Raw genomic sequence first — 12399 nt, 5'->3', positions numbered from 1 at the left:
TTGCCAAACGTCTGCTTCAAATGCTATTTTTATTTTTTTAATGGATTTACTATTATATTTTCTAGTTAGAAAATTCCCAACCCTCAAACTTCGCATAAAATTATCTGTCCAGAGAAAAAAAATTTCCAGCGTATATATTTAAAAGAGAGTGAGAGATTGAAATGAGAATAGTACGAAGACGGAAAGGTAGAACACACACACATACACAAAATTCTTCTTCTGTCGCTGCTGATGAAGATGATGATGATATCTGTTGAATGAGAATGTGGTGAGAGCATCACGTATCAGTGAGCCGTCTCTCTCTATTCTCAGGACATCTTAGTAGTGTGTAATGTATCAATCACCGAAATTCGCAGGAGCCCTGGAGCCGGCTCATACACTGCTCTCTCTCTTTCCCGCTTGGAGGACAAGTACGTGTGTGCTCTCACACAATTGCTATTTGATCTAATTTTAATCTGAAATTCCCTTCTTATTTCCAGATATGTCCTAATGAATGGCTAGAGACTATAGTATTACCTTTCGAGTGAGTTATTTTTTGAGAGAGATATACTCAAAAAAAATGAGTGACAGAGTGAGGGGGAGTGGCCTTTGATTCCCGGAAGAGCGTCCTTCGGGTTCTTGGGATATTTTTGTGTTTGGCAAGTGCGCTCAACGGAACAGTAGGGTGAAGTTGCGCATGGTGCATCGATGCACCAACACGATCGAGACCGAAAAAGTTAAAAAAAAAATCGATGCACCATAACGTATGCCGTCCTATTTTTCTTAAAGAAAAACAGGGTCTTACCACGAAAAGCAAAATAACTAATTGTTTAAAAATCATTTTCCGAATGCTATTTTAATGATTTCCCAAAAAAAATGTCTAAAATTTTGTCGATGGGATGTTAAATATGGTATCGATATTTGGGTAATTTTAGTGAGAAAAAAAATCAATTTTTTCATAGTTTTGAATTTTTTTGAAGTTTTTAGGGCAAGTAAACATCTTGTAAACTTTTTGGAAATTTTTATTATTTTTTTAATAAGTTAGAAACAAATGTTTGAATAAAAAAATAATTTCAGGTTTTTTTCAAAAAAATTTTTAAAAAGTTTCCAGAAGTTTTGCCTACGCTCCACATTCTAAAACTTTAGAAAGTCATCAAAATTAAAAAAAAAGTGCACTTTAAAAGTTCTTCAAATATTGAGCAACATATTTTTCGTAATATCGTAATAAAATTTTTCAAATATTTTTGGAATTTTTTTTCTAATTTTGACTTCAAAATCGGTGTTTCCACCAATGTTTTTAAAACTCATGGACCAAAAAACTTTATTCAAATTTTATGTGTCGTAGTAAGTAGTCAAAAAATTGCTCAATTCCATACCTTTTCAACTAATTGTAAGAAAAATTTATGGCACCATCACACAATGACCAGATGTCCAGTGCAAAAGATGCATGGAATGGAATATTCCTGCGAAACGATAGTAATATTGACTTGCCGATCATCAGCCAGCACAAGCCAGTCAGTCAGCCAGCCAGCTGATCCTCTTTCCGTGTAAACAAGAAACTCACCCCCCCCCCCTTGCGAGTAGTGTACGTTTCAAGAGTCTCGCGCTTCGGTTTTCTCGGCTCCTCAAATTTTCTTGTCTTTTTCAACAGGGTGTGTTGTATCGAATATTCATGTTTCATGTTCTACTTTTTTGAAAATATTTTTGAATTTTAAGGAAATTCCGGCATAGGGTACGGTAGGCATGCGCCTATATCGCTATTTCTGCATTTTTGTCTAGACTTTGGTTTTTAGACAGGTATTCATTTCACAAGACTAAGCCTAGCCTAAGCCAAAGCCTGAGCCTAAGCCAAAGCCTGAGCTTAAGCCTAAGCCTAAGCCTAAGCCGAAGCCTAAGCCTGAGCCTAAGCCTAAACTCAAGCCTAAGCTAGGAAACCGGTCTCCCTGAGACGTTTCAAGATACATACGTCACTCATTACCCGTTGCACTTTTCTTACAAATTATCCACGTGAACTTCTCATTAGAAAAAGGGGTTTGGGAACTCATTCAATTGCATTTTACGCCAATTGTTGTGTCAAAATGTGCAAGCGGATATGCACGTGTGGTGCAAGAGAGATTTAGTACTTTTAGGAGCAATTAGTTCAAACCTATGTAACTTGCAAATTTGAAGTGCTATCAAAAAATTTTCAACTAACAAAATACTCATTGTAATGTGATAAACATTTTGTTATTGAAAAATTTTTTGTCAGCGTTTGAAATAAGAGAGTTACAGGCGCTTGAAAAATAGCATTTATTCCCTTTTTATTTTTCCCAAAAAAACATTTTGCCGGGAAAATCAAACTAAAAAAAATTTGCGGGATTTTTAAATCTTCTTTTAAAAGTCTGGCGGAAATTAAAATTTTCCTAGAATAATTTGCCGGAATTTAAAATTTTCTGAAAAAATTTTTTGCGTAATTTTGAAATTTCTGAAAAAATGTTGGCGTCAATTTGAAATTATCTCAAACAAATTTTGCAGGAAATTCAAATTTTCTGAAAAATTGTTATTATTTACAAATACAGATGGCATTTAAATGATCATTCACCCATCATCGGATTCAAATTCTAATCCCCCCCCCCCCCTCTCATTCATTTTCCCCTTTTCTTTGTGCCGCTCCTGAATTAATGGTGCATATAACGATTTTGCGTTTTTCCATGTGATTATTGTTTTTCTAAAGTATTTTCTGCTTCTTTATCTGCATTGGAAGGCGGCGAACAAACAGTAGATGAATTGGGGGAGAGAAAGAGACGCAGAGCAACTTATTGAGCATCGTCAACCGGGAGGAACTTGTCTCCTGTTTTGAATCGAAACCTTCATCAATTCATTTTCTAATTTTTCGTGGTTTTTTCAGACCCGCGACGCGTCGCCCCGACGTGGATCTGCATCGGGATCTCAGGAAGAAGGTGGGTGGTTTTTTTGTTTGAACATTTGAAAAAATTAAAAAATAAACGAAATAGTATTCACATATTTTAAAAATTTCATCAAAATCTTAGATAAACATTATATGGCCTAGAATTTTCAACTTTTCGGTAGCCTCTCAGTTTTGTGGCCTAGTTTTTTTTGTTTTTTTTTTTCAGGGATTTAGGCCCAGTTTTTTGTAGTCAAGTATCCTCTTGGTGGCCTAGAATTGCCTCGGTGACCGAGAATTTTTAACTTATGTGGCCTAGAATTTTCTTGGTGGCCTAGAATTGTCTCGGTGGTCTATGTGTGTAGCTTTGGCCGATTTTTAATGAGCTGGTGTGTTTTTCTATGGCCTAGAACTTGGCTTGAAACATTCTAGGCCGCCAATTTTTTTAAAAAGTAATTTTTGTGTGATTTTGCCCTATTGAATCAAAAAACTGGTGACTCTATAAAATTCAAAAAAAGAATCAAAAAAGAACCGAATAAAAAATTAGATGGTCTAGAAATTAATTTTAAGCCATTGTGGGTACTTATTTTGAAAAGTTGATAGTGAAAAATTTATGTCAAATTTTCTTTTGAAATTGTTGAAAATTCAGGCAATCCGGCAATGGTCGAGGAAAATTCTAGGCCATCTGTTTTTTTTTTAAATTTTTATTTCGCAGAAAATGTTTCTGTTTTTGCAAATTGATCAGTTTTGACAACGACGAGTGAGTCAAAATTGAAATAACCGTTAATTTTCCAGGAATGTCAGCCATCTCCCAACAGTTTGCGGCGGCCGCCGCAGCAGGGAATGGCCATGGCTCCGTTCGTTACGCGGCTCATATTCCGGTCCGAAGCACTGAAAGCAGCGGCAGGATGAGCACAGGAAGTGTTGATAGTCAGCAAAGGTTAGTTGCGCCTTTAAACTAAATGGAGTACTGTAACAATTTGTAAGGTCGACAATGAATTTTCCTAATTAGATTTCCTTTTAAAAAAATTTAAATACCGCAATCATGGTGCATCGAGCCTATGAAATTTCAGCGGTGGCACCCTTGACGCAGCGTCGAAGAACATTGACCATGTGATAGATCAGGCACGACACCGTCACCATCAACACAGAAGCAAGTTCAAAGAAGCCATTGATTACCTGGATCAGATATTTGAAGACTTGAAGAAAGAGTGTGATGTAAGTGGAGACGGTTAGAGAAAGAAAGGAGGTGAACTCGTGGACACAAGCTGTGGCCATAGGTGTCATGGGGAGGGAAAAAGTGCACGAAAAGAAAACTTTAGAAGTTTTGAAAAGTGCTAAGGAGAAGTCTTTTGGAACTTTAGAACTAAACTAAAGTTTGCTTTTTTTTAAAACAAACTTTTTCTGGTCAGATCTTTTTATTTTGAAAACGAACCCTCAAATTTCGAGAAATTTTACAGTTTTATTTTCAAAACCTCTGATCATTAAACCTACATTTTCTCAAATTCAAGAAGATAGTAATAGAGCAAACTTTTTTTTTAATTTACAGTGGGTCGAGCTTCTCGTCTTCCATAGAATAATCAGTTCTAGGCCACCAAGTTTTTTAGGCCGGCAAATTTTTTTTTGCTCAAATAAAGTCAGTGGCCTAGAAAAAATTCTAGGCCATAAATTTTTTTTGTAAGAAAAAATTGTTTCTTGACATATGAAATTGGTGGCCTAGAAGAACCCGTTCTAGGCTATACAATTTTTTGTTCGAAAACTTTTTAATGAATTCGGTGGCCTAGAAACCTCTGTTCTAGGCCACCAAGTTTTGTTTCGGTTAGAAATTTTATTTTCTTCGTTAAATGAAGGTATTGAACTAGGAAAACCAGTTTTAGGTCATAAATCTTTTCAGACAGATTTTTTTTTAAAGAAAATAATTTTTCAAAAATAATTTCGAAATTTCTGGTCATTGAATCTATTTTTATTTGTTTTTTTTTCTAATTCAAAAAATTTTCCAGCCCGACGACAAAAATAACAACGACGAGAATAACAAGCCATTTGATCCACCACCAACATTTGTAGCCGTAAAGAAGAAGCCAACTCCACTTGCCACGTCATCAGCTTCAACTACTGCACCGGCAGCAAAGATCGCATCTGCGTCCGATTCGAAGTAGGTCGTTCGTTCCGGAAAAGACAGAGAGAAGGGGGAATGTCTGCGTCTCTCTGATCCATGTGAACTTTTCGGTCACTTGTGATACATTACACCATTACGGAGCAACACACGGACACTCGGGGGCTCTTTCTCTTTCTCTCTTTCTTCACTCTGTCACTTTTTCAACTTTTTACTATTATTACCAACACTTGAGGACACAAACGATAAAAATGTATACATTTCCAGAAAGCCGGCTTCTTCTTCTTCTACTATTTCTGTGAAGCCTACGGTTCGACAGAAGACGTCTGAAACTTCGAAGAGCAAGCCTTTGCAACAGGTAGCGTTTTTAGAGCAAATATTTGAGAATCACATTTTTACAAGATTTTTTGAAAATTTTTGTCGAAAAATGCAACTACACTCCCACGTGGTGTCAGGTTGTCTCATTGCGGTTTGATCTACAAAAAAATGCGGTATTTTTTCTCCCAGAAAAATGTGACGTCAGCACACTCTTAACCATACGAAATCAGATGAAAAGTCTGCGTCTTTTTTCCCGCATTTTTCGAAGATCAAAGTGCGAAACTTTCGAATTGTACCCAATTTTTTCCATAACAATTTTTTTTGTTAAATTCAAAAAGCTGTGCGCTTTCAAAAAGTACTTTAATTTCAAACTGTGGAGTTTTCATTGATTTTTCACAGTTCTTTTTTTATTAAAATATATTTATTTATATGAAACACTCAAAGTTTACTATGAAAAAAATATGAAAAAAAAACGATTTAAAAATTCCGAAGTAACAACAGTTTAACGTTACAGTACTTTTTGAAGGCGCACGCCTGTATAACAAAAATACACAAATTTTCGTTTCGAGACCGAGTACTATATCACTGTAACTGCAAATTCCCTGAACGCAGAGAAATTGGTATTGCCTTTTCATAGTTTCACTATAATTGATGGCCTAGAACTGGTTTTTCTAGGTCACCGACTTCACATGAACAAATAAAACTTTCTGGCCGAAAAAAACTTGATGGCCTAGAATTTTCACATTAATTATAACGAATCGTGCAAAACTATTTTTTTAAATTTAAGACCGAGCCCCGTGTTTTAAGTTCAAAATATAACAAAAGTTCGCAAAAAAGTTGGTGGCCGAGTTTTTGTTTTTGAAATTTTCTGCTAAAAATAATCAACCAATTCTGAGGTTTTGATGTCCGTGGCCGAGTTTTCTTTTTCACGGCCACACATACTTTTTTCCCAAAAAATTTGAATTTTCGGTCAAAGAATTCAATTTTCTCCGCCAATCTTGAGACATGTTCCCAGGGAATCCATTCAACTGCGTTCCTCATCCATTCAGTTCACAACTCATAAAATTTAGTGTACTCGAACAACAAAAATTTTTGAGAGACATAGAGAAACAGAATGGAAATAAACTAAAGTGCTATTTCCAGGCTCCGCCGTCCCCTGTGGAAGTTGTGATTCCGGTCCGAAAGCTGTCACAAGGTGCAACAAATAATCAGGCGGAGGTTTTTTTGTTATCTGTTTTTATTTATAAAAAATGTGATTTTTTATTATTTTCAGCCAACAGTCGCTGAAACTATTGTGCTCGCCAAGAAAACTGATAAAATGGATTTCACGCGACGGTGGTTGCAAGATGATTTGAAGTCGTTGGCTCATCTTCCGCCAGCCAATATTGCTCCGAATGCGGTGAGTTTTGATGAAAAATCAATATGTATTGATATTCGGGATGATTTTTGGGATTTAAGAAAAGTCGATAACTTTCATTTTTTGGAATTCTAGGGAAAATCACTGTTTTTTTTTTCAAATTGAAAAATCAATAAATTTTCAATTTTTGTTGAAATTTTGGAACATCACTATTTATCGATTTCCGGGATGATTTTAAATATATGAACGTTCTATTTTTTCGATGAATTTTCAATTTTGGAATTCTAGGAAAAATCAAAAAAATCAATTACCGGGATGATTTTTAAAAATCGATAAATGTTTAGTTTATTGCAATATTTAAAACATCTATAGATTATCTATTTTTTGACCGGCTTGAAAATCAAAAAAATTTCAATTTATTGCAATTATTAAATAATCAATAGTTATCGATTTTTTGGGCTGATCTGAAAAATCGACAAATTTTAGATTTTTTTTTTGGTAGCAATTCTTAGAAATTCAATATGTTATTGATTTTTAGTTTGATTTGAATAAACGATAAGTTTTAGATTTTTTTTTTCGGTAAATTTCCTGTGTTTTTGGAATTTTAAGGAAAATCTATGAATTATCAAATTTTGGGATGGTTTTAAAAAATCGATAAATTTTCAATTTTTTTTGGAGATGTTGGAAAATCTAAAAATCAATAATTATCGATTTATGCAATTTTCGAGTTCTCAACTCAAATATACTTTGAAATTTTTTCGGAACGTTCAAAGAAGTATCTGAAAAAAAAGGGTTTTAACAAAATTTTTGTGAGCCGGTGGCCTAGCTATATCACTTTCTCGGCCGCTTATCAGAAGTTGTAACTAGTCTTTTTAGCTTGAAAATCAAACGTAATGTCGAAATCCCGTCTTGAGAAAAGTTGCAAAAGTCATTTAGCTAGTTAAGCTAGACTTAAAAGTTTTTAGAAGATATTTCAAAAAATAAAAATTTTCTAATTCGCAGACAACATAGCGTTAGTTCCTAAATTTAAAATTTTCAGTCATACTACCAAGATTTCGACGAGCATTCGCTGGGAAGTTGCAGTGCAGAAGTGGCCGCCTTCAACACTACAAAAGAAAAGAAAAATGGTTCAAAAGCATCGCGAAAAGTATCCGATTCATCGGATATGATTCGTCCACGACCATTCCGTCCTCAACCAGTCTACCCAATGGTTGACGGATTCAATGGTCCATCCGCATTCGAGCCATTCTCATCACACACACTTCCACGTGTCGCATCTAATGATCAGATTCCGAGTGAAATGAAGAGGTCGGGATCACAGGATCCATACAACACACTTCGTTCGATGCGTTCTGAAGGTGATGGATTCGATTCAGCACGTCCATCACCGTCTGCATTCCAACAAGTATCTCCATTTCATCGTGGAAGTTCGATGAGATCATCACTCCGATCTTTGCCCGATCATTCGCCAGTTAGACAGAAGAATAGTAGTTATGAAGTTGCTGCGAAAGATCCAGTGTTATCGATTGATCAGTTGGTTGCCGAGTTGGAATTGAATACGGAAAATGTGAGTAAATTGAACATGGTGCATCAGAAAATTTTTTATCTTCAATTTTGTGCGGGAATTGGAGACTTCGGGGTACATAGTTTTAAATTTAATTTTTATCAATTTTGGGTTGGTTTTTCGATTTTAATCGAAAAATGTTCGTTTTTTTTTTTTAATTTTTTGGTACTCCGATTTTTTAAAAATTAGCCGTAAATTTGGCAATTTTGATTTTGAAAATACTTGAAAATCTTGAAAATATTTTTTTGAAAATTTCGGGTCGCACCACTAAAATTAAGGGGATTATTGTAGTCCCAAAAAGAATGCGAAAAAAAAATTCTAGTAATTTGAAAAAAATTTATCTATTGGGTCCTACCACGGAAGAGAAAGCGGGAGGTACTGTAGCTCTAAAATACGTCCTCAAATTTAGTGTTCAGCTTTGAAATGACCAAAAAGGCATAAGCAAAAAAAAGATTTTAAAATTTAAAATTCAATATTTTAAATAATTCAATTTTTCAGACCTTCTCCCCAGCAGACAAACGTCGCTCATTCCCAACATCCTTCGGCAGACCCCAAGCACATCAAGCTCAGCAACACCATGCTCCAAGTGACTACGAGAAGCCGAATAGGTTCCGAGCAGAGACAAGGCATGCTCCAACAAGAGGAAGAGCTCAGAACTTTGTGGCTCCTGTCGCGGAGCCAATGACCTCAAAAGCTCCCATCTATTCCCAGGCTGTCCGTCCGAAACAACAGCAACAGCAAAAGTCGCTGGACGAGGTGACGAGCATGCTCAACAGAGCAGTTTCTCAGTTTGGAAATGAGCAACGTCAGGCTTATCAGCATCCGACGGCCTACAAGCAGCTGAGCCAACAATCTTTTGGATCAGTTCATTCGAATAATGCATTTGAGACTATAAATCAGGAAAAGATAAATCCAAGTCGTGTGGAGGCTATGCATAATATGTTTGAAAGAGGCACGGCGCCGACGTCTTGGAAAATGCAGCAGAAGGATTCGTATGAGGATAGAAGTCAGGTACGCATTTAGGCATGATGCAAGTTTGCTCTATTGATAATTTCCTTAAAAAATTAAGCGAGTTAAGGGAAAATCGATAATTTGTCGAATCGATTTTTCATTGATATTAAATGAGAATCTTTGATGATAAAGTTGAAGATTTACACGTCAGTTATGATGCATCAATTTCCTGCAATAATGCGCTAAAAATGACGCGCAAAAATGAATACACGGAAAATCGATACTGTATCGATTTTTTAGTTTTTTTTCCGAATATCGAGCAGTGAGCACATCTATAATTTTAGAAAATTTCTAAGAACTTCTGTGATAAATCGGTGGCCGAGTTTTCTCAGTTTCTAGGCCACCGGAGTGTCGAGTGAAAATTTATCAATAGAGCGTACTTGCATCATATTTTTTCTTTCAAAATTTTTTTTTACAAAGCAGTTTTTACCACGTGGCTGCGGAAGTGGAAAACTCGGCCACCCTGAATAGCGAGCCTTTTTTTGAAAATCGTCTTCCCATAGAACCCTCCCACAAGAATATTTTTTCGGCAAGTTTCAGAAAAATCAGGGGTAGAAAACATTGAAAAGAAATCGTTGGCCGAGTTCTGGGTTTTTCTACGCCATGTAGTAAAAAGTGCTCTGGATTTTGCTAACGAGCACTATGCTTGATCTACAAAAATTGCGGTAGACTTCCGCGTGTACAATCTTTAGAGATCAAGCATAGTGGCCGCGAAAATAAAGTCGGTGGCTGGGTTTTTTTTTGTCGATTTTCATTTTCTTTAATTCTTAGATCAAACCCCATAGAATCCAATTTTTCTTTCCTTCTTCTATATGTAGCTAGAAATTTTAATGCAGTGAAAATCCCATTTTTCTTGGAAATAAAAATCTTGGAAATACAGATCCATAACGGACCTTCCCAATGATCAAAGCTGCAGTGACCTCAAGTGAGTGTCTATTTGGAAAAAAAAAATTGATTGAAAATTGTAAATATCCCGATCTCCCCAACCCTTAGAAATCCCAATATTTATTTCAGAAAATGTCACCCCTGCAAGAGGTCACCTACGCCTCACTGAACAGCTATTCCCCTCCACCACCACCACCATCACATCCGCTTCCCCAAAATGGAAGTCATGGAATGGCTCGAAACACGTCCCAAAATCAGATATCGTATCACGAGTACACTCCTCAGCCACCGACGACTCAGCCACCACAGAGGCCGCCGGGCTCGGCCAACTCGTCGCAGGGTGGATACTATTCGTCGAATAGTTCGGGCATAGGATCAAACTATCCACAGAATCAGCAGAATCAAATGTACAATGTGAGTTTGTGGAGAAGGCCTACCTGCCTACTTGCTTGCCTACCGCCTATTCCTATTTCTACTTTTACGCCTCCACAAGTGGAGTCAGAAAGTCCCATTTCGCTTTGATCTTCGAAACATGCGGGAGAAGAGACGCAGACATCTCATCTGATTTCGCATGGTTAAGAGCGTGCTGACGTCACAATTTTTCTGGAAAAATTATCCCGCATTTTTCGTAGATCAAACCGCAATGAGACAGCCTGACACCACGTGCCTCCACCGTTCATTTTACTTTTAAAAACAATATTTCACTCAATAATAGATGTCTTGTAAACAAATCGATAATTTCGGAAAAATCGATAATTTAAGCAAAAACTTTTTCAATGAAAAATTAATAATTTTGCCTGAAAATAGACGTTTTTGGGAAACAAAAATCGGAGAAAATAACTATTTTCTCAAAAAATCAATAATTTTAACGATAAATCAATAACCTAGCTTTAAAAATCGATAATTTGAGAAAAAAATCAACGATATCGCAAAAAATCGATAATTTCGTCCGCCGCACCGGCGACGAAAACAGCTTCCGCCGCCGCCGGTGGCATCGCGTAACGGCAGGTTCTGCCGCCGTCTCCCGATTGCCGCCGCTTTTTGATATCAATATCTTCGTTTTTCAGAATCCACGACGCAGTCTGATCATTGATCAACAGTCGATTTCCTCGAGAATGCCTTCCGTGGAAAATGATGATGACGACGGGTTCTATGACAACATTGGAATTGTGAGTTTCATGTTGCCCCGTCGTGACACTTTTGCCTAACTTCTCCACTTACAGTATAACGATGATCGTCGATATTCCCGTGGCAGTGAACTTGAAACGTCGGCCTCGTTCCGTCAACTTCCTCCCGCTTCCAATACATCCAAACACAACCGAATCGGATCGTTCCTTCGAAAGATCGGAGGCGGTTCGAGTCGGCCACCGGGCAGTGCGGCGAGTTTGATGTCGTTGAATAAGATTGCAAATGAGACGATCATCAAACCGGGAGGGCTCATGAAGAGCAATAGTTTGAGCAATGAACCATGGAAGAAGGTGATGCTCAACGGAGGTGCAAGTATGCCAAGAGAAGGTAAGCGTCATGGTGCATTGATGAATTTGCGCGTCTGATATGGTGTTTTACTTATTTTCGAAATTTCAGCAAACAACAATCACAAAACCGGTCTCGGAGCACGACTCAAAAACTCATTGTTCGGCTCACGAAAACGATTGGACGGTTAAACTTTACTTTATAATATCTAATTTCTTTCTTTCAGTCAGTTATGTATTTCATTTTTTGCTCAAAATCAGCGGTTCACTCCCCCCACCCACTCATTACAATATCTTTCTCTTTTTACACGTATGAATAATATAAATATAAATATAGTCGAGAAAATAATGAGCAAACTTTCTTCAAATGAGCCATTTTTGAAGATATTTCCTCACTTTTGTCTCTCTTTCGTTTCTTTATTGTTTCTTTCACTCTCTCTCTCTCTCCACATTTCATAATATTTCAGTTGTTATCAGCATAAGCTACTTATTTATCATGAAGTTTTGGATATCATACCGTTGGTGCTAAATTTTCAGTTGCAAAAGTATTAAAATCGGAGGCAAATGAATCAGGGGTGGGCGGAAATTGCCGTTCGGCATATTTTTTGTCGGAAAATCAGGCAAATCGGCAAATTGCCAATTTGCCGGAAATTTTGATTTTCGGTAAATTGCCAATTTGTCGTTTGCCGAACATCAAATTTCAAAACAGATGTAGGAACATTACAATTTTGCCGATTAAATTTCAAGTTCTGATTATTAAAAAAATGTGCAAAACCACAAATTGTCGGTTTGCCGATTTGCGGAAAAAATCGTTTG

General features: G+C 36.7%; 1 protein-coding gene and 3 non-coding genes across 15 annotated transcripts in view; 2 read left to right on the top strand and 2 right to left on the bottom strand.

Annotated features, from left to right (window-relative positions):
• W05F2.4 overlaps nt 1-12098 on the top strand; it is a gene marked incomplete at both ends in the record, with an annotated part of 28089 nt that extends 15991 nt beyond the window's left edge. For 7 of the 12 annotated variants that reach the window (NM_001404255.1, NM_001404256.1, NM_001404257.1 and 4 more), the window contains 13 exons: nt 2867-2918; nt 3659-3803; nt 3937-4081; nt 4864-5015; nt 5244-5334; nt 6438-6512; nt 6568-6693; nt 7691-8218; nt 8714-9226; nt 10241-10525; nt 11179-11280; nt 11335-11626; nt 11696-11775. In NM_001404255.1, the coding sequence (NP_001391094.1) occupies nt 2867-2918; nt 3659-3803; nt 3937-4081; nt 4864-5015; nt 5244-5334; nt 6438-6512; nt 6568-6693; nt 7691-8218; nt 8714-9226; nt 10241-10525; nt 11179-11280; nt 11335-11626; nt 11696-11775 (2586 nt within the window). Of the gene's footprint in view, nt 1-333; nt 524-2866; nt 2919-3658; nt 3804-3936; nt 4082-4863; nt 5016-5243; nt 5335-6437; nt 6513-6567; nt 6694-7690; nt 8219-8713; nt 9227-10240; nt 10526-11178; nt 11281-11334; nt 11627-11695 lie in introns of those variants that run through there. The other 5 variants (NM_001262432.4, NM_001037894.5, NM_001037895.5 and 2 more) reach the window with 5 other exon arrangements.
• Nucleotides 1790-1861, bottom strand: F25F1.4. The gene has a single exon (NR_050038.1). It is a non-coding gene; the product is annotated as an Unclassified non-coding RNA F25F1.4 (non-coding RNA).
• Nucleotides 1790-1861, top strand: F25F1.3. The gene has a single exon (NR_050039.1). It is a non-coding gene; the product is annotated as an Unclassified non-coding RNA F25F1.3 (non-coding RNA).
• W05F2.9 lies at nt 9327-9476 on the bottom strand. Its single transcript, NR_050037.1, has one exon. It is a non-coding gene; the product is annotated as an Unclassified non-coding RNA W05F2.9 (non-coding RNA).
• Nucleotides 12099-12399: the final 301 nt, after the last annotated feature.

This window comes from Caenorhabditis elegans, chromosome I, assembly GCF_000002985.6.
Source record: "Caenorhabditis elegans chromosome I".
Taxonomy (NCBI): domain Eukaryota; kingdom Metazoa; phylum Nematoda; class Chromadorea; order Rhabditida; family Rhabditidae; genus Caenorhabditis; species Caenorhabditis elegans.
Note: the sequence above shows the minus strand (reverse complement) of the source record. Positions and strands in the feature narration are given on the sequence as shown.